This window comes from Ovis canadensis, chromosome X (assembly GCF_042477335.2).
Source record: "Ovis canadensis isolate MfBH-ARS-UI-01 breed Bighorn chromosome X, ARS-UI_OviCan_v2, whole genome shotgun sequence".
Classification (NCBI taxonomy): Eukaryota; Metazoa; Chordata; class Mammalia; order Artiodactyla; family Bovidae; genus Ovis; species Ovis canadensis.
In genome coordinates this window covers 37,127,385-37,150,888 of record NC_091727.1, presented here as the reverse complement: position 1 = coordinate 37,150,888, position 23,504 = coordinate 37,127,385, and the positions used below count along the sequence as shown (strand labels likewise).

General features: G+C 36.4%; 1 protein-coding gene across 1 annotated transcript in view; it reads right to left on the bottom strand.

Moving 5' to 3' along the window:
* Positions 1-23,504, bottom strand: part of CFAP47 (cilia and flagella associated protein 47) — a 507,952-nt gene that overhangs the window by 4,220 nt on the left and 480,228 nt on the right. Inside the window, exon 63 of the mRNA XM_070291173.1 lies at positions 4,283-4,442. Within this exon, the coding sequence (XP_070147274.1) occupies positions 4,283-4,442 (160 nt within the window). The remainder of the gene's footprint in view (positions 1-4,282; positions 4,443-23,504) is intronic.

Below are 23,504 nucleotides of genomic sequence, written 5' to 3'. Positions count from 1 at the left end.
TATTCTAAGGTATGGGTTCCACATGATTTCCCAGAGAACTCCCATGGTGTTAAATGCCAGGGGCCCTCTCTAACTGCCTTGGTAAACCCACCCTTTACTGATTTCTATTCCTTCTATGTCTCATATCCTGGCTTCTCTACATCTGTTTCCTGTGATCACATGGTAAATATGCTACATGTACTTGAATCCTTATTTTAGGATATGCTTATGAGAAAATACAAACCAAGATACATGTATATAATACCATTTCCCACAATTTCATGATAATGGCCAATTCCCTTAAAACTAATATATATAATTTATGCCTATGCCTAGGCCTCTCTACATATAAATATTTATTTTATACAATCCTTATATGTTTTATCTTGGGTAATTCTGAGAGTTCTCACAAGTTTGTATAAACTATTTAAGACTCATCATGTCCACCATGGAAGCTGAATGGACTGTCCACTCTGTTTGAGTTACAGTGCTTTTTGTAACACTCTGATTAAGTTAAGTCTCTCAAAGCTAGTGTTATATGCTCTGTATAATAGTGGAGAAAAGACATTTTTTACTCACTCTAAATATGGTTTAATTGAAAGGGAATTTATGAAGCTTGCTAACGTGGTTGTTGAAGTTTGTATAGGGTAATATTTAACTAAACTGTTCTTAAAAATACATTTAATTTCCAATTAAAGACAATGAAAATTATATGTTTCATATGTTTCATGTATTAACTGACTTAATTTTTAAAACAGTTTTAAAAAGATGATAAAGCAAACAATAATTTTCACTTAGACAGTGAATTAACTTCTAAAATTCTTCACATTTATTATGTGAGACATCATGTTGTTATCATTAAGAGTAGGGTTTTGGAGTCAGACATTGTTTGAACCATGATTTCAAAATCATTGATTTGATATATGTAATAAAATTTATGAACACCAAGGGCATTATACTGGACATAAAAAGCCAATATACAATGGATTAAAGAGAATCTCTTCAACAAATGGTGCCAGGAAAACTGGTCAACCACTTGTCAAAGAATGAAACTAGAACACTTTCTAACACCATACACAAAAATAAACTCAAAATGGATTAAAGATCTAAACATAAGACCAGAAACTATAAAACTCCTAGAGGAGAACATAGGCAAAACACTCTCCGACATAAATCACAGCAGGATCCTCTATGACCCATCTCCCAGAATACTGGAAATAAAAGCAAAAATAAACAAATGGGACCTAATGAAAATTAAAAGCTTCTGCACAACAAAGGAAACTATAAGCAAGGTGAAAAGATAGCCTTCTGAATGGGAGAAAATAATAGCAAATGAAGCAACTGACAAACAACTAATCTCAAAACTATACAAGCAACTCCTGCAGCTCAATTCCAGAAAATTAAATGACCCAATCAAAAAATGGGCCAAAGAACTAAATAGACATTTATCCAAAGAAGACATACAGATGGCTAACAAACACATGAAAAGATGCTCAACATCACTCATTATTAGAGAAATGCAAATCAAAACCACAATGAGGTACCGTTTCACGCCAGTCAGATGTCTGTGATCTGAAAGTCTACAAGCAATAAATGCTGGAAAGGGTGTGGAGAAAAGGGAACCCTCTTACACTGTTGGTGGGAATGCAAATTAGTACAGCCACTATGGAGAACAGTGTGGAGATTTCTTTAAAAACTGGAAATAGAACTGCCTTATGACCCAGCAATCCCACTGCTGGGCATACACACTGAGGAAACCAGAATTGAAAGAGACACGTGTACCCCAATGTTCATTGCAGCACTGTTTATAATAGCCAGGACATGGAAACAACCTAGATGTCCATCAGCAGATGAATGGATAAGAAAGCTGTGGTACATATACACAATGGAGTATTACTCAGCCATTAAAAAGAAAACATTTCAATCAGTTCTAATGAGGTGGATGAAACTGGAGCTGATTATACAGAGTGAAGTAAGCCAGAAAGAAAAACACCAGTACAGGATACTGACGCATATATATGGAATTTAGAAAGATGGCAATGATAACCCTGTATGCAAGACAGCAAAAGAGACACAGATATATAGAACAGTCTTTTGGACTCTGTGGGAGAGGGAGAGGGTGGGATGATTTGGGAGAATGGCACTGAAACATGTATAATATCATGTAAGAAACGAATCACCAATCTAGGTTCGATACAGGATACAGGATGCTCAGTTGGTAAATAATCCACCTGCAATGCAAGAGACCCTGGTTTGATTCCTGGGTTGGGCAGATCTGCTGGAAAAGGGATAGGTTACCCACTCCAGTATTTTTGGGCTTCCCTTGTGGCTCAGCTGCTAAAGAATCTGCTTGCAGTGTGGGAGACTCTGGTTTGATTCCTGGGTTGGAAAGATCCCCTGGAGAAGGGAAAGGCTACCCACTCCAGTATTCTGGCCTGGAGAATTCCATAGATTGCATAGTCCATGGGATCGCAAAGAGCCAGACATGACTGAGTGATTTTCACTTTCAAATGGATATTTAGTATGCACAGTATTAAGGAATTTTTATAAATTTTTAGATATGATAATGGTGTCATTGTTAAGATTTTTATCTTTTAGAGATCGATAGAGAATATTTGTAGGTAATAGGAAGTCTTGGATTTTCTTCAAAATAATATGGGAAGTGAGGAAGGGGGTGGAAACATACTTGAAATAGGACTGGCCTTGAGTTGATAAGAATTCATGTGGGATGATGAGTGCACAGAGAGTAAGTATTCTCTCCATTTTGGCACATATTTTAAATTCTCCATAATAGAAATAGGATCAACAGTGATTTCTTAAATTAAAATAGTGACTTCTCAATTTTCCCCATATACACTTTATCAAACTATACTACTTCACACTTAATCAAAATGTTATATTCTCAGTTGATCCCATATAAACTTATTATTTCACAGAAACCCTTCAGTTCTGCTGCTAGTGGTTTAATTGTCAAGTCTGCACAGGGAAATCAGAAACAGAATTTTGCTGGTAAAACTTCCTAAGTATTAATAGTTAATTTCAGAAATATCCACCATATGTTATAAACTGAATATAATTTTATTCACAAATCTCTCTTTAAAATATCATTTTAAGAAGTAAGTACATTAACATAATAATTGTAATAAAATATTAACTCAGGAAATAGTTATGTGCAGCAAGGCTTCATATGCTTTATATTTTTATTACCTGGGCTGAAAGGGGTCTCAAAAAGATGAAAAATAAATACTTTTCTCAAGCAATATTCAATATTTTTCTCTATTCATTAAAACAGTAACAACACATTTTTCTGCCAGTGGGGCTGCCTAATTAGTGTCTGATTCAGAAGTCTAGTAGTCACTTTGGCATCAGTGGTTGTGTCTCGAAATATGACTACAATTCCCTTGTGCCTGTGCTACTGAGAAAAGACAGTGGTAACAGCCATCTTTTCCAAAATAACTTGAATGTTACCTTTAGCCAAAAGTTAATAATAGGACAGATGTGGGGAATTTTATGGAGAAATTCTACTTACTGAATAAATTTTCAGAGTTCTATTTACCTTAACTTTTAACAAAATGATCACTTTAACATTATTTTATATTAATGGCCAATTTCACACTATTTTGTTTCCAAAATAAATTTTATTTTCTGTTTAATTTTCTTCATTTTAGACTATAACATCTTCCTAACACCTTATCCTTTATCCTTTGAAATCAAAGGTTTTAAAATCTCTACTGGAAATCACCTAAAGTCTTTGAATAAAGAGGTGTTGTGTTCAGTTGTGTCCGATTCTTTGCAACTCCACGGACTGTAGCCTGACAGGCTTCTTTGTCCAGGGAATTTTCCAGGCAAGAATACTGGAGCAGGTTGCCATTTCCTATACCAGGGATCTTCCCAACCCAGGGATTTAACCTGCAACTTTTGCATCTCCTGCATTGTAGGCAGAGTTTTACCTCTGAGCTACTTGGGAAACCCAAAGCCTTTGAATAGGTTATTATAGGAAATAATATGTCTATACAAATCACTTTCCAGTCATTATTTATCTCTTCCACAATTCCTTAGTGTGGAAAAGAAATGATTTCCTATTTCCATTGATGATAATAACATTTGGGGTATATTTCATATTTAAAATTTCTTTTTTGACTAAAGGGAAATTAAAATAGTAAAACAGTTGAAATATGTTGACTTTTGCAAGATAATGTTGCTGTTCTTTACCTTTGATCATTGAATGAAACGTTTTTCCGGAGGTCATTTAATGACTTTTGTGACATCAAATATCCTTGACTATTACCTTTCTAGAACTCACCTGTATTGCTAATGTTGCTTTGTATTTCCTGCTGTACATCGTGGGTATAAAACCCACAGTGATCAGAGTTCCTTTAGGAAGAAGTTCTCCAATCTGAGGTTTTACAAAAAATTCAGGATCACTGCTAGGTAGGAAGAATGCCATGTATGACTCAGGATATCTGGAACAAAAATATATTATCAACATTTAAAACTTTATCATTACCCTGTTCTCTGTATGAAAACTGGGGATAGGGCTTGCCTTATATCCCACTGCATAGGACTACACTTAAACATTAATGGTGCTATGCAGCCATGAGTCTTATACTTTTAACTTTATGGAATGCTTACAGAATAACAGTGAATGGGCATTTAAAAAATAACTGGAGTGTCATTCTCTCCAGGATGACAAAAATGGAATTTTAAAGATTTTTAAAATCATAACTTATTTCTATAGTGTACAAAGAATACAATGCTATTACTATAAAAACTGGAATAACTCAATGTCCCAAATGAAAATTCAATTATTTGTAAATAGTTCAGTTCGGTTCAGTTGCTCAGTCATGTCCAACTCTTTGCAACCCCATGAATTGCAGCACGCCAGGCCTCCCCGTCCATCACCAACTCCTGGAGTTTACTCAAACTCATGTCCATCGACTCAAACTGATGCCATCCAGCCATTTCATCCTCTGTCGTCCCCTTCTCCTCCTGCCCCCAATCTCTCCCAGCATCAGGGACTTTTCCAATGAGTCAACTCATCGCATGAGGTGGCCAAAGTACTGGAGTTTCAGCCTCAGCATCAGTCCTTCCAATGAACACCCAGAACTGGTCTCCTTCAGAATGGACTGGTTGGATCTCCTTGCAGTCCAAGGGACTCTCAAGAGTCTTCTCCAACACCACAGTTCAAAAGCATCAACTCTTCAGCGCTCAGCTTTCCTCACAGTCCAATTCTCACATCCATACATGACCCCTGGAAAAACCATAGCTTTGACTAGACAGACCTTTGTTGGCAAAGTAATGTCTCTGCTTTTGAATATGCTGTCTAGGTTGGTCATAACTTTCCTTCCAAGGAGTAAGCGTCTTTTAATTTCATGGCTGCATTCACCATCTGCAGTGATTCTGGAGCCCAAAAAAATAAAGTCTGACACTGTTTCCACTGTTTCCCCATCTATTTCCCATGAAGTGATGGGACCAGAGGCCATGATCTTTGTTTTCTGAATATTGAGCGTTAAGCCAACATTTTCACTCTCCTCTTTCACTCTCATCAAGAGGCTTTTTAGCTTCTCTTCACTTTCTGCAATAAGGGTGGTGTCATCTGCATATCTGAGGTTATTGATATTTCTCCCGGCAATCTTGATTCCAGCTTGTGCTTCTTCCAGCCCAGCATTTCTCATGATGTACTCTGCATAGAAGTTAAATAAGCAGGGTGACAATATACAGCCTTGATGTACTCCTTTTCCTATTTGGAACCAGTCTGTTGTTCCATGTCCAGTTCTAACTGTTGCTTCCTGACCTGCATACAGGTTTCTCAAGAGGCAGGTCAGGTGGTCTGGTATTCCCATCTCTTTCAGAATTTTCCACAGTTTATTGTGATCCACACAGTCAAAGGCTTTGGCATAGTCAATAAAGCAGAAATAGATATTTTTCTGGAACTCTCTTGCTTTTTCCATTATCCAGCGGATGTAGGCAATTTGATCTCTAATAACTCAATATCTAAAATGCCTGACCACAATAGCTATCATAAAGTCTTTTTTTTACTATTATTCTAATGTGATATTTGTTTACTTCTCTTCAGTTTTCTACTTGCTAAGTGAGATGTAAGTACTTTATAGGTTCATTAAAAATTCTTGGGCCTGGAGATGAGCTGCTATGATCTGAAATGAACTGAGTGACATTTAAGATTCAAGTTACCATGTTGAAGTCAATGTAGATGACATCTGAGATGAAGACTGTGAAAGAAGTTGAGGAACTTCTTGGTAGAGGAAAGCAGGAGGTAGACTGACTACATGGGAGGCTGTGAGAAATTGAAAATCCAAATTGACAGTAGAGATGCAGGCAGAAGGTAAAGAACAATTTCTTAGAATAGATCCAACAGTGAAACATCAAAGAGGACATGGGAGATTCAGGTTGGGACTCAGGGATCCTTTCAGTAAATGTGTATTGAGTTTTACAGCAGGTGGTATGAGAGAGTAGATTATGGACAGAGATGACCTAGACTGAAATCCTAGCTGTATGTGAGAGCATGACTTCAGGCAACTTAGTCTTTTGGAACCTCCATTTTCATTCTATTAAACTGACAATCCCCATAAAGATTATTATCTTTCCTGGCATATGGAAAGTACCTGATAAGGACTAATTAATATTAACATATTGATCAATATGATTGTTACTGTTTTAAAACATTTTATTACCAATGCTAGGCAATGATGCACGATCCAACAAATAAGAAACATATAAAACAGTCTATGCAGAAGGGTGATGTCAGCAAGATGGCAGAATAGAAAGCCCCAGATCAGTTCCATGGAGACAAATGATCCAAAAAGACACAGACCAAATTCCACTGTGAGAAATTCTGAAACCAGTTAAGAGCATCTGCCCTCCAGATGAGTGTAAAGTCAGCTACTCTGAAGCTATTAGGAAAATTCGTGGCAGGCTCTCACCACAGTCTCTCCCTCCTGAGCACAGTACTACAGGATTAGGAGGAGATTCTCAGGTCCCACTTCTCCCAGGTAAGGAAAAGAGAAGAGTAGACTAGATACCCAACATTTGGATATTGGGAGTATGGAGCTGCTGGGGGACTGACTTCTGTCTTGCCTATCTTGAAGTACTGATGACACCTCACACACACTAGATGCATGGTAGTTTCTGAGAACACAAAAGTACTGGGCAGGGTACTGATGCTGCAGAAGTCCTTTGGTAGGGCAGACAGAAGCTGATATAACTCAGAAGGCTCTCCCTAAGTGCAGAAAAAGGAGAGTGGAACATGTACTCAAATTTCTAGCTTTTTAGTGGGCTGCTTAAGGTTCTGCTTTTTGTCTTGCTTGTCTCATGGAACTGAGAGAACCTGACAAACTACATGTCTAGAGGCTGCTGGAAAAAAAAAATCTGGGTAATGTGCTGCTGCTTCAGAATGCTCAAAGTGCAGAAGACAGACACGAGAAGGAGCAAGAGATTACAAACTTCTGAAAAAAGAAACTGGCAAGCCCCTCTAATTAGTAATCTTCATACACAAGTTCAGAAAGACATGTGAAATTGAAAGTCACTCAGTCGGGGCCAATTCTGCAAGTCTGTGGACTACACAGTCCATAGAATTCTTCAGGCCAGAATACTGGAATGGGTAACTGTTCCCTTCTCCAGGGGATCTTCCCAACCCAGGGATCAAACCCAGGTCTCCCGCACTGATGGCAGATTGTTTACCAGCTGAGCCACAGGGGAAGCCCAAGAATACTGGAGTGGGTAGCCTATTCCTGTTTTAGCAGATATTCCTGACCCAAGAATTGAACCAGGGTCTCCTACATTGCAGGTGGATTCTTTACCAACTGAGCTAAGAAAGACATATTCAACAGAAAAGATTTGAAAGGCTCCCAAAGTCTCCAGTTGCACTGATTGGTAAAAATCTTTCCCTGCATTAAGCCAGTTTGTAAAGAATGGGAGAGGCAGCTATTTTTCCAAATGTGTCGATACCAACACAAAGTTAAAAAGGAAATGAAGAAACAACAAACAAAAAATACACTGTTAAAGAAAGAAAATAGATCTCCTGTACCATAAAGAAGTGGAGGTATAGAAATTACTTGGCACATTATTCAAAATAATTGTCATGAAGATGTTCAACAACATCAGGAAAACAATGCATGAACAAAAAGAGAATTTCAACAAAAAGACAGAAAATATTAAAAAGACCCAACAAATTTTGGAGCTGAGGAATGCAGAAACTGAACTGAAAAATTTACTAAGGGTTGAGGTCAATTTGATCCAGCAGAAATAATGAGAGAACTGAAAGAAAAGTCATGTGAAGAGGAGCAAAAAGAAAAGTAAATTAAGCAGAGTGAAGAAAATCTAAGGGACTTACACAACAATATCAAGAGGACTAATAAACACATTATGAGTCTCAGAAGGAATAGAGAGAAATAGAAGCAGAAAGCTTATTTTTAGAAATAATGGTCACAAACTTCCCAAATCTGGAGAAGAAAATGAACATCAGATTAATGAAGTACAAAAGGCTCTAAATAGGACAAAATCAAAGAACTCCACAATGAGACACATAATTAAAATGTCAACAGTTACAGACAAAAATAGAATTGGAAAACAGCAAGAGAAAACAAACTTATTACATACAGGGGAATTATTGTAAGACTTCCTACAGATTTCTCAGCAGAAACCATGCAAGCCTGAAGTGAGAGGAATGATATATTTAAAGTGGTGAAAAACAAACTGCCAACCAAAAACACTAGCAAAAAAAGTCCTTCAGAAATGAAATAGATACTTTCCCTGACAAAGAAAAGCTGAGGGCATTAATTGCCACTAGATCTGCTTTACAAGACATGCTAAAGGGAGTCCTTTAAGTTGAAATGAAAAGGGTAAATAGCAACACAAAAGCACTTGAAACTATTAAGTTCACTAGCAAAAATAAATATAAAGAAAATACACAAAACTAAATATTGTAACAGTGGTACATAAATCACTTAGTTGTGCCATAAAAGTTAAAAAACAATTTATAAAAAATTTAAAAGAAACTCAATATAAAACGTGTAACTTGTACATCACTAAAGAAGTGTAGAGATTTTGTATGCAACTGAAGTTGTTATCAGCTTAACATGGATTGTTAAACTTATAAGATGCTTTATGTAAGTCCCATGGTAACCACAAAGAAAACACCTATAGAAGATACCCGAGAGAAAATGAGAAAAGAACCAAAGCATATCACTATTAAAAAAAGCAATACAACACAAAGGAAGATAGCAAGATAAGAAAAGATGCACAAAAGAGCGATAAGACATACTGAAAAAAACAAAATGGTAAGTGCTTCCGTATCACTAACTGCTTTAAATATTAATAAATTAAACTCTCTTCAAAAGAGACAGTGGCTGATAGGATAAAAAAACAAGATCCAAGTATGTGCTGTCTACAAGAGACTAAATTTGGGTTTAAAGATACACATAGGCTGAAAGTTAAAGGGAAGAAAGAATATTCCATGAAAATGGTAAACAAAAGAGCATACCTAGCCTTACTTCTATGAGGCAAAGTAGACTTAATAAAAAACTGTCAAGAAGACAAAGAAGGATTTTATATCAAATCAGCTTGCCAGAACAAGAAACAATTATACATATTATAGCTATATATGTGCCCAACAATAGAGTATCCAAATATATAGACCAAAGATTGACAGAACTTAAGGGAGGAATAGACAGCAATAGAATGATAATAGGAGATTTCAATACCCCATTTTCAATAATGGAATATTGAATTGAATGAAAACCTAGACAGAAGATCAATAAGAGAAAAGACAGGAGCAAGGAGCAACACTACAGACAAATGATTCTAACGAATATATACAGAACATTTCACTCAATAGCAACAGCATTCATATTCCTCTCAGGTACACATGGAACATTCTCAAGGACAGACTTCATGTTAGGTCACAAATCAAGTCTGAACACATTTAAGAAGATTGAAGTTTTACCAGTTGTCTTTTCCCTCCATAGTGGAATGAAACTAGATATCAATAGCAGATGGAAAACTGGAAAATACACAAATACATGGAAATTAAACAATTAAATTTAAATTTAAAAAAAGCAGTGAAATCTTGAACCAATGAACCAAGAAGATGTTATGAAATATCTTGAGACAAAATGAAAATACAACATTGCTTATGGAATGCAGCAAAAGTACTACTAAGATGGAAATTTATACTGATAAATGCCTACATTAAAAAGAAAGAAGTCAAACAATCTATTTCTCAAGAAACAAGGAAATGAAGAAAAACCCAACCCGAAGTTAGCAGAAAGAAGGAAATAAAGAGTAGAGTAGAAATTAAAGAGACAAAAGAAAAAAATATAAAAAAATAGAAAAAAATCAACTGAGTCAGTTTTTTGAAAATAACAAAATAAAATTAGCTACATTAAGAAAAAACATGACTGAAATGTATAAAATCATATATGAACAAGGACACACTACAATTGATGCCCCAGAAATAGAAATGACCAGAAGAGACTGCTATAAACAATTATACATAAAATCTGTATAACAGAGAAGAGACGGATAATCCCCCAGAAAAAAGGATTTACCAAGACAAAGTCATGAATAAACAGAAAATCTGAACATATGAATATTAAGAACATTGAGTCAGTAGTCAAAATCCTCCCAACAAAGAAACGCCCAGGAACAGATGGTGAATTCTACCAAATATGTAAAGAGAAATTAACGTCAATCCATCTCAAACTCTTCCAAAATATTAAAGATGAGGGAATTCTTCCAAATACTTCCAAACTTAATTTATCCTTATGTCAAAGCCCGAAAAAGACACTACAAGAAAAGAAAACTACTGGCAAATATCCCTGATGAATATAGATGCAAAAATCCTCAACAAATGCTATCAAATGGAATTCAGTGGCATGGTAATAGGATCATACACCATGTATAAATAGGATTTAACTATAGGATGTGAAGAAAGTTCCACATAAGAAAATTAATTAATATGATAAACCACTTTAACAGAATGAAGGATGAAAAAACACATGATCATCTCAAGATATGCAAGAAAAAAACTGACAAAATTTAACACCACTTTATTATAAAAACACTCAACAATTTAGGAACAGAAGAAAATTACTTCAACATAAAAAAGGCCGCATATGAAAAGTCCACAGCTAATATATTCAACATTGAAAGACTAAAAGCTTTTCTTCTAAGATCATTATCTTTGATTTTATTTGTACAATGATTCCAGAAAAAAAAACTTTACATAATAAGTGAATTCAGGAAAGTTGCAGGATATAAAATCAACATACAAAAATGAGTTGCGTTACTATACACTAACAATGAACTATTTGAAAAAGAGATTAAGAAAACAATCCTATTTAAAATAGCATGAAAAAGACTTTTCAAATATGACAGCAAAAGCACTGGAATCAAGAGCAAAAATAAGCAATAGGACTATATCACACTAAAAAATTTCTGCACAGCAAAGGAAAAGAAATCAACCAAATGAAAAGGTGACCTTTGGACAGGGAGAAAATATTTTCAAATCATGTATCTAATGGGGGATGTTATCTAAAATATATAAGGAACTCACAGAACTCAATAGCAAGAAAACCCACAAATAACCCTATTAAAAATGGGCAGAGGACCTCAAGAGATATTTTTCCAAAGAAGACATACAAATGGCCAACAAGTATATGAAAAGTTCTCAATATCACTATTCATCAAGGAAATGCAAATCAAAATCACTATGGGATATCACCTCATATCTGTTAGGATTGTTACTATCACAGAGTCAAAAAATAAGTGTTAGCATGAATGTGGAATAAAGAAAACCACTTAACACTGCTGGTGGGATTTAAAATTTGGTATAGACATTACGGAAAACTTGATGAAGTTTCCTCAAAAAACTAAAATTGAATTACCATATGATCCAGCAATCCTACTTATAGGCATATATCTAAAGGAAATGAAATTAGTATCTCAAAGATGTATCTGCACCCCCATGTTATTATAGCATTAGTCATTATAGCCAAGATATGGAAATAGCCCAAGTCTCTGCCTACAGATGAATAAAGAAAATGTGGTATATGTACATAGTGAACTAATATTGAGCCATAAAAAAGATGGAACTCTTGCCATTTGGGACAACATAGATGAAGCCTGAGGAGATTACACTAAGTAAAATAAGCCAGATACAGAAAAATAAATTTTGCACGATGTCACTTAAATACAGAATCTAAAAAGGTTGAACTCACAGAAGCAGAGAGTAGAACAATGGTTGCCAGGGGCTAGGGGTTAGAGGAAATAGGGAATATTGGTTAAAGGGTACAAATTTTCAGCTATATTAATAAGATAAATAGATTCTAGAGATCAAATGTATAGCATAGAGCCTATAGTTGCTAATAATGCATTGTTGTACAGTTGAAATCTGCTAAGACAGATCTTTAGTGTTCTTACCACACACACCAAAAGATAAACTATGTGATGTGCTGAACAGGTTAACCTGATTGGAAGAATCATTTCACAGTATATATTGTATTTATTCATCACATTGTTTACCTTAAATATATACACTTGTCAATCATACCTTAGTGAAGCTGGGAAAAATTTAAATATACAAAAGGTAAGCCTCTGATCAGAAAATTTCAAATCACGTTGATGACAGATAATTATAGAAATTATTCCTTTCTGTATGTGGCATTTCTTACATTATACTATCCAGTAGGGCACCTATTCTGCTTACATGTGCCAAAGTTAATGCTAGGTTTAACCTTCTAAAAGAACAGAGATTTGTGGGGACTTCCTGGTGGTTCAGTAGTTAAGACTCTGTGCTTCCAATGCAGGAGGCAAGGGTTTGATCCCTGGTTGGGGAACTAAGATCCCACATGCCATGCAGTGTCACAAAATAAATACATAATAAATAAAGTAATATAAAATTTTAATCAGCTTTCCCAAGGCTATTGATATTGAAAATATAGCTCAGGGGTCTGACATATTCTTTAGCCTATCACCATTCAGAATGGCCTGAATCTGAGGTTTACAGGACTCCAAGCTGGGACAGGTATGTGACCAAAGATTTTCTGTTGAGTTGGGATTGGAGAAGGGGAGACAGGATCTGGGGTATCTTATCTAAATGGACACTGTGCCCACTACATACTACCCATTCTTTGATGTGATTGTGTAAAGATGTGTGTGTGTGTGAGTGTGTGTGTCTTTGGTAAACTGGAGACACAGTGCGTGTCTTTGGTAAATTGGAGACAGTGATATCTAAGTAGTTGTATGAAAATTAAATAATGTTACTCTGCTAAATATTTAGTAGGAATGAAGCAAATATTTACTATTGTGTATTTACTATTGTGTTTACTGTGTTGTTCTTTGGCAAGGCAAACAAAGGAATAAGAAAAATATAATGATCTTGAATAATCACCAAACTGGGCTCATTACTATCCCAGACTAAACACAGCTTTTTACTAGAAACACAGTATTTTTAGTTTTTAAGATTACAAGATCATTAAGAATAATATATAAGCTGTTCTGATACTTTGAACTCTATAATGTGTCTATCCTAACTCTTCAGAGGATGCAAAGTATTTAAAATGCAAATTTTAGGTATGAATCATCATACTTAAATTATCCCTAGACAAACTCTGGTCCTTTAAATAAGGAAAACACAAAGTGACATGTACTCCTTAAAATAGTCTTCTTTGAGCCTTTTTCTCTTTCCTCCTCTCCTGTGGGCCTTACATTTTAGAGATCATTTAATTTAGAAGATAGAATAGCCACCATCTCATTGTTTGTCACGCTTTTTGTTCTTCTCTTTTCCCTTCTCCTCATGCCCAGCAAATAAGAAAAATGTGTAGTCACCAGGGCACAGAGTCATTTCTCTTCAGAACTTAATTTACACTTGATGAGAGAGAAAAAGGAGATGTTGAGCATTGAGTTGGTTTGTGGGGAAGCTGGTCAAGTACTAAATATGATTAGGTCAGTCTATCTCACATCACTCCCCCAAGTTTCAAGGGTCATCTGGATGACCTGAGATTTCTAATATCTACTTAGGTATAGCCCCCCAGGGATGGAACATTGAGTGGATATATTCAGGAGTATAGTACAGCATTGGGACAACTAAAACGAATTTAAAGACAGAACTGGCATGGGCTAGTTTTCAATTATCCCCAAAATGCTGGGAAAGATTGAAGGCAGGAGGAGAAGGGGACGACAAAGGATGAGATGGTTGGATGGCATCACTGACTTGATGGACATGAGTTTCCAAGAGTTGGTGATGGACAGGGAAGCCTGGCGTGTTGCAGTCCATGGAGTCACAAAGAGTCGGACACAACTGAGTGACTGAACTGACTGACTGGTAGTCCCTTTCACTATCTAAATCAACACAGTGATTCTCCTGTAGCCAATAAAAAGTAGCTAAATAAAGCTGCATAAATTCTAGTTCTATATCAGAAAATGCTCTGTAGTTCTTTTGGACTACACACTGTGGGAAACCAGTCACTGTATATAAAATTCAACTACTTGAGACACACATTACATAGAGACTGCATGTAGGCACCATTAGCCAATAACAGCTGCACTAATAGATAATAAGTAGCATTAACTTCTAGTTTTGTTAACCATTTTGATGAGCTAGCTCAATCAAACCTTAAGATGGCTTTGAATATTGCCAACATGTGACTGCAGCCTCCTAAGGGAACCTCAATCATTAAGCTATAACAGAAATGTAACCCAAACCTGTAGAATTTTCTGTTAAATCTCAAAAAAAGAAAACCTCCTGTGTTCATAGTATAAGGTGTTAATTATTATATCCTCAAAACCAAAATTGAACAAAATCAAAAGCTATACATTAAATATATATATATATTATTTTGACATTTTTAGGTTTCTCAGTAACTTTAAGTCATTAACTCAGTATAAGAAGGTTGTCAGAACATAAGAATCAAAATGTATTTCATATTGTGAGTGCTCTTGAAAAATACAATTACTTATGATAAATGCATTCATCTACCAGGAAAATATACTGAAACCTAAAGAAGTAGGTATATTTCACATTTCTGTTGAGACTCTCATACAACTTAATGCTTGCAGAAATATATCAGAATGAAAGATACTGGATACTTTAATTTTAAAGAAAGTATCTAAGAGAACATTTGTAATGTTAATTAAAAATGAATGCAGATAACTATAATGAAGCAGAATGGTTGTTTCTCTTTTGCTTCCTCTATACAAATACACTGCCATTATTGCCTTTTTTTTTTTCTTATAGAAAAATACAAGGGCATTAGGGAACAAATTTTATTGTGTTAGGGAGTGAAACATATGTCATATGTTTTCTGGTTGTATTCATAAAAAATTATGTCAAAGACCTTTAGAAATCAAGATACCCCATAAAGACACAAAAATAAACTGAAAAGTAGTCTGAAGAAATTGACTTTGCAGTTATCTTATATTTTTCCAAAGGTCAAGTCAAGGTATAAGGAAATGATCTAAATCCATTGCAAATGGATGGAGAAGAATTAACTAGGGGAACCAAGAAAGTAAGGACTAAGCTCATAATTTTTCTTTTGAAAAGGCTAAGTGAGACATAGATATAATCCTGACCTTTTATTGTGGAAAAATATCAGGCTGAGCACATGTGTAAAATATTAACATTATTATGGTCATAGTATACACAACCTAGGATGACATTACCCAAGACAGTGGAAGAATAATCATACTGGTTTCTGAATTAAAGTGGATATTCAATAGGATATAACCTGTTCCTGTTCATCCTTCCTTCTGATGGTAAACAAGGGCCTCGGCCTATCTCTCCAACTATCTAAATGAAGGCATAGCTTACAATTAGATTTAGAGACAAAGTACATTTATGAAAATGATTTACCTTTCAATTTAGATAGTAATAATCCTGATGAAATTCTTCTAGAAAACTCACACATTTCATTTTATATCTTTATTGAGTGTTTTCCTTTATGAGTATCATCCAAACTTTTCTGATTTTTAAATTATAATGTCTTATAACTAATGACTAAGTTATATAATTGTATCTGTTCAGAGCAATCACACGAGGCAATGAAGGATGGAATTTATGTTATCTTGAATTCAAATGCTATAGTTCCTGCATTTTCATTAAATTAAATGCAGGATAATATTATAAAAAATCAACAAGGACAGAATAGAATGGTTCAGATACTATGAACTCTATGGATTATATATTTTCCACAAACAAGAAAGAAGAAACAAAATTTTACTCATTAAAGGTCCCCCAAAAGATGTTCTTTTCATCATAGGGGACTGGAATGCAAAAGTAAGAAGTCAAGAGATACCTGGAGTAACAGTCAAGTTTGGCCTTGGATTACAAAATGAAGCATAGCAAAGCCTAACAGAGTTTTGCCAAGAGAACACACTGGTCATAGCAAACAGCCTCTTCCAATAATACAAGAGAAGACTCTACACATGGACATCACCAGATGGTCCATACAAAAATATGATTACATTCTTTGTAGCCGATGATGGAGAAATTCTATATAGTCAACAAAAACAAGACTGGGAACTGACTGTGGCTCAGATCATGAACTCCTTATTACCAAATTCAGACTTAAATTGAAGAAAGTAGGAAAACCCATTAGACCATTCAGGTATGACCTAAATAAAATCTGATATGATATACAGTAGAAGTGACAAATAGAGTCAAGGGATAAGATCTGACAGACAGAATGCCTGAAGAACTATGGACAGAGTTTAATAACATTGTCTAGGAAGTGTTGAACAAAACCTTCCCCAAGAAAAAGAAATGCAACAAGGAAAAATGGTTGTCTGAGGAGGCCTTACAAATGGCTGGGAAAAGAAGATAAACAAAACACAAAGGAGAAAAGGAAAGATATACCTATCTGAATGCAGAGTTCCAAAGAATAGCAAGGAGAGATAAGAAAGCCTTCTTAAGTGAACAATGCAAAGAAATAGAGGAAAACAACAGAATGGGAAAGACTAGAGATCTCAAGTAGCAAAGACCTAACAGAAGCAGAAGAGATTAAGAAGAGGTGGCCAGAATACACAAAAGAACAGTATAAAAAGGTCTTAATGACACAGATAACCATGACGGTGTGATCAACTCACCTAGAACCAGATATCCAGGAGTGTGAAGTCAACTGAGCCTTAGGAAGCATTACTATAAATACAGCTAGTGGAGGTGATGGAATTCCAGGTGAGCTATTTCAAAGATGATGCTGTTAAAGTGTCACAATCGATATGCCAGCAAATTCGGAAGACTCAGCAGTGGCCACAAGACTGGAAAAGGTCAGTTTTTATTCCAATCCAAAGAAGGGCAATGCCAAACAATGTTCAAACTACTATACAACTGAACTCATTTCACATGCTAGCAAGGTAATGCTCAAAATCCTTCAAGCTAGGCTTTAACAGTATGTGAACTGAGAACTTCCAGATGTGCAAGCTGGATTTAGAAAAGGCAGAGGAACCAGAGATCAAATTACCAACATCCATTGGATCATAGAAAAAGCAAGGTAATTCCAGACAAACATCTACTTCTGCTTCATTGACTACACCAAAGCCTTTGACTGTGTCGATCACAACAAACTTGGAAAATTCTGAAAGAGACGGGAATATCAGACCACCTTACTTGTCTCTTAAGAAACCTGTATTCAGGTCAACAGTTAGAACCAGACATGGAAAAATGGACTGGTTCAAAATTAGGAAAGGAGTATGTCAAGGTGTTACCCTGCTTATTTAACTTATATGCAGAGTCAATCATGCAAATTGCCAGGATGGATGAAGCACAAGCTAGAATCAAGACTGCTGAGAGAAACATCAATAACCTCAGACACGCAGAAGACAACACCCTGATGGCAGGAAGTGAAGAAAAACTAAAGAGCCTCTTGATAAAGGGGAAAGAGGAGAGTGAAAAAGCTGGCTTAAAACTCAATATTCAAAAAATGAAGATCATGGCATCTGGACCCATCACTTCAAGGCAAATAGATAGGGAAAAAATGAAAATACTGATAGACTGTTTTTTCTAGGGCTCTGAAATCACTGCAGATGGTGACTGCAGCAATAGAATTAAAAGAAGCTTGCTCCTTGGAAGAAAAGCTATGACAAACCTGCTGCTGCTGCTGGTTGCTAAGTCGCTTCAGTCGTGTCCAACTCTGTGCGACCCCATAGACAGTAGCCCACCAGGCTCCGCCTTCCCTGGGATTCTCCAGGCAAGAACACTGGAGTCGGTTGCCATTTCCTTCTCCAGTGCATGAAAGTGAAAAGTGAAAGTGAAGTCGCTCAGTCCTGTCTGACTCTTTGCAACCCCATGGACTGCAGCCTACCAGGCTCCTCTGTCCATGGGATTTTCCAGGCAAGAGTACTGGAGTGGGTTGCTATTGCCTTCTCCGATGACAAACCTAGACTGTCTTTAAAAAGCAGAGACATTACTTTGCCTACAAAGGTCTGTATAGTCAAAGCTATGGTTTTTTGCAGTAGTCATGTGTGGATATGAGAGTTGGATCAGAAAGAACGCTGAGTGTTGAAGAGCTGACACTTTTGAACTGTGGTGCTGGAGAAGATTCTTGACAGTCCCTTGGACAGCAAGGAGATTAAACCCATCAGTCCTAAAGGAAATCAACCCTGAATGTTCATTGGAAGGACTGATGCTGAAGGTGAAGCTCCAATACTTTGGACACCTGATGCAAAGAGCTGACTCCATTAGAAAAGACCCTGATGCTGGGAAAGATTGAAGGCAGGAGGAGAAGGGGACCACAGAGGATGAGATGGTTGGATGGCATCATCGACTCAAGGGGCGTAAATGTGAGCAAACTCCAGGAGCTAGTGAAGGACAGGGAAGTCTGGGGTGCTGCCGTCCATTGAAGTCGCAAAGAAATGGACACATCTGAGCGACTGAACAACAATAACAGCAACAAACAAGAAAGAAGAAAGATAATTTAACTCACTAAAGGCTCATACAAGTTATGAAATCTGTTCACTTTCTCATATTTTTGGTAGCATCTACATTGCATCCCTTTAGTTAATTTTCACCTATTTGGGAAATGTGTTTCAGATTATGTCAAGCAGATTTGTAGTAGCAAACACCATGGACAAAGCCCAAATGTGTCGGCAAATACACAAACAAAACTGAATGAAGGAATTTTAACTTTAAACTTAAAACTTTATCAGATTCACAGGTACCAAAGACAAATGCCAAGCAAATATCAAAAGAAAAAAAAAATAACTGGATGAATGAATATTGATTTCCTGCTCAAGAGCAGCTTTCTCAAAGTAAACAGGTATTATATTAAAATTTCCTGCCTGCCAATAAACAGATATTAATTTTTGTACTTCTGATTGCACAGGGTATATTTTAAAATTGACCAACTCAGAAAGTTTTATAGGTCAATTAGTTAAGGATAATTAATAAGTTATTAAAAGAGCAGAGCTCCAATGATGCCCATAACTGTGTTTATTTGGAGCTGATCAACTCATTAAAATTTTTTATTACAATGAACAACTTACTATGAAAAGATACCAAATATATTGATATGAGAATTTTATGTAGTACATAAGGGTACAAATAACTTTAAATAACTCTGAATGAATTTTTAAAAATGTTTTTAAAGAGTTTTAAAAGGTAACTCAAAAGAAACAGGATATAACCTATGTGCCATTAAATCCCAGAAACCTAAGAAATACACCAAGCTTCTGTTTTATCTCCAAGTGTACTTTAAAGTAAATTTACATTCAATGATAACCAAAGTGCCTGGGGGTTTTCATTCTTTCAGGGCATTTTATCAAGCATCCCTTATATATCTGGGACTGACTAGGGTAGTCTGAGTTCCTGTCTTCATTGAACTCAGACTAATAATGACAGTAGATATTATATGACAAAACTCATCATAATTAAACTCTCAAGACTAAAATTAAGTAAAACATCCTGAAAGAAACTAGGAAGAAATAAAATGTTACCTATAGGGAAGCAACAGTTCAAATGACAGCACATTTCTCCTTGGAACCAAGCAAGCCATAAGGAAGTGGTATATTTTTTCAAGAGATGAAGGAAAAGAACTCTGAATCATGAATTCTATATCAAGTAAAAGTATTCTTCCATAATAAAGGAATAATCTCAGATTATTGGAGAAGGAAATGGCAACGCACTCCAGTGTTCTTGCCTGGAGAATCCCAGGGACGGGGGCGCCTGGTGGGCTGCCGTCTATGGGGTCGCACAGAGTCGGACACGACTGAAGCAACTTAGCAGCAGTAGCAGTAGCAGCAATCTCAGATTAAGGAAAGCTAAAATAATGTGTCACTAGTGACTTAGCAGCAGCAGCAGAGCTAATCTTTAAAAAGAGCTCAAGGACTTCTTTAACAAAAAGGAAATTAGAACAAGAAGAGGCTGAGGTTTCAGGAGGAAGGAAAAACAAAGGAATGGATAAAAATAGAGGTAGGTATGGGCTTCCCTAATGGCTCAGACAGTAAAGAATCTGCCTGCAGTGCAGGAGACCTGGGTTTGATCCCTGGGTTGGGAAGATCCCCTGGAGGAAAGCATGGCAACCCACTCCAATATTCTTGTCTGGAGAACCCCCATGGACAGAGGAGCCTCAGTTCAGTTCAGTTCAGTTCAGTCACTCAGTCGTGTCCGACTCTTTGTGACCCCAAGAATCGCAGCACGCCAAGCCTCCCTGTCCATCACCAACTCCCAGACTTCACTCAGACTCATGTCCATTGAGTCAGTGATGCCATCCAGCCATCTCATCCTCTGTCGTCCCCTTCTCCTCCTGCCTCCAATCCCTCCCAGCATCAGAGTCTCTTCCAATGAGTCAACTCTTCGCATAAGGTAGCCAAAGTACTGGAGTTTCAGCTTTAGCGTTATTCCCTCCAAAGAAATCCCAGGGCTGATCTCTTTCAGAATGGTCTGGTTGGATCTCCTTGCAGTCCAAGGGACTCTCAAGTGTCTTCTCCAACACCACAGTTCAAAAGCATCAATTCTTCAGCATTCAGCTTTATTCACAGTCCAACTCTCACATCCATACATGACCACTGAAAGTCTGGGGGACTACAATTCCATGGGGTTGAAAGAGTCAGACACAACTGAGTGACTAAGCACAGCTCAGCACATAATGGACTATCGTTCTTTTGATGAGTTTTTATAATATCTTACAACTGAAGCAAAGATTATAACATCATCATTCATGGTACTCAATTTATGTCATGATTTTACATTTAAAAATTGAGAGGAATAAAGGAACCGATATAAATGAAGTTTCTACCCTTATTGTAGCAAAATGTCTATAGCAGTAGACTGTGGTATGTTGCATATGAATATTATAAAAAGGTAATTATTAAACACAAACTATACAGTGATATGTATTTAAAAATACTACAGATAAATAACAATGGATTTTAAAATCAGTTCAATTTACCAATACAAAGGCAAGAAAAGGAAAACAGATAAAAGAAACAAAATGAACAAACAAAATGAACAATGAAATTATAGAAATAAACCTAATATATCAATCCTTACTTTAAATGTTATTGATGTAAATGTACACCAATGGAAGTCAATTTAAAAGGATGATCAAATTATATGCTGTATGTAAAAACTACACTTCACCTTTAGTGATATAGGTAGACTGAAAATAAAAGTATGAAAAGCATTATACCATGAAAATATTAATTTTTATAAAAAGCAAGAGTAAAGCAGGAGTACCTATATAAATATCAGATTAAGTAGACTTCAAAGCTAATATATGTATCAGACAAAAAGAGATATATAATGACAAAGAGTAAATATGACAAAATGACACAAGAATCCTACATTTTCATGTACTAAATATCAGAACTTCATAAATATATGTAGCAAAGACATAATTTAAAAGAGAAATAAATAAATGCAAAATTATGTCCTGGGGTTTAAATACTCCTCTCATCAATTTAGAAAACAATGGGACAGAAAATCAGTGAGGAAACAAAGGAATTAAAAAATCTGATCAACCAACAGGCTGTAACAGATATGTGTAGAACACTCCAGCTGACAAAAGAATAATATCTATTCTTTTCAATAAATATATAATGAATTTATGGAGTATGTTCTGTGACCAGAATAGAATCAAACTAGAAGTCAATAATGGAAAGACAACAGAAATCCTCTAAAACAGTTGTAACTAAAACAGTACTCTACCAAATAACCCAGAGGTCAAATGAGGACTCTCAACGGAAATAAAAATATACATTTAGAGCCAAATGAATATGAACATACAACCAATCAAAGTTTGTGAAATGCAACTAAAGTAGTACCCACAGGGAAATTTATCACAAAAAAAATATTTACAACAGAATAAAAAGATCTCCAATTAGTAATCTAAACTCCCACTTCAAGAAACTAGAAAATAAAGATCAAAACAGGAGTGAACTCAGCAAGATGACTGAATAAGATGTTCCTCACCCATATCCTCCACAACAAGAATAATTTCACATCCATCCATGGACAAAAGTACCTAGGTAGGAGATTATGAAACTCTGGTTCAGTCTAAGAATGAGGGGAGCCATTTTGATAATGCAGGCCCACAACCAGGTGGCTGACTTGCTAACTGTGGCTATGGCAAACAGCTCCATACCCCGAAGGACTTAGTCATAGCTCAAGTTGGCTTTGGTTATGTCATCAGTGCCATATGCCCAAGGACCTGGGAGGATTCACACATCCCTGTGTAGGGTGACAGGCATATGGAACTCAATTCTGGCTGTAGACCCTAAGGTAGCCTGTGAACCAATTCCAGCCATTCTTGGCCATGGTCCTGGAACTGTCCCTGGAGAGCACTGGTTTAGACAATTACCAGTGGACAGACAGAGAGTCTTTGTAGAAGTCCAGGAGTCCAGGGGAGAGGTCCCAGCACACCGTTGGAACAAAACAAACAAAAAAATTCAAACTGGACACATTGCATAGAGTAAGCAAAACAATGTCACTTTAGGAGTGTGAGCCTTCCCCCAGAGTGCCACAGCTCAGTGCCCAGAGAGAACTTCTCAGCTTGTGATTTCTCCTATGGAGGAAAGTGAGACTGTAAATGAGTACTTCGCTGGGGAGTGGCTGGAAGAGCAAAGAATAGGGCTCTTAGAGGTCACTAAATGGACATGGCACTTACTAACTATATCACATACTCTATCCAGAAGGCCCACCAATGAGACAATGGAAACTTCTTTACTGCACTTCCCCCAGCTTGTCTATAAGTATCCCCAACACTCTGGGTACCCTGCTCCCACACACCCTCATCCTGTGGCTGGTCTGAGTTCCCAAGAGCAGCAATACTGAGCCTTTGCAGATGGCTAGTGAGCATCTGTAGAAAGCAGGCCCAACTCTGAGGGGCTGTAGGAAACCATAATGTTGAACATTTAGCATTGCTTTAGGAAAAGCAAAAGGGAGGCTTGTCAGCATTAGAACTGGCTTGACAAGATCAAGAGAAGGCATACAAGCTTTAGTATTCTGCCATGAGACAAGAGGAAGAGGTGTGGAACAGGAATACACAGAGAAAAGGTCTGAGAAATCCTTGGAATCT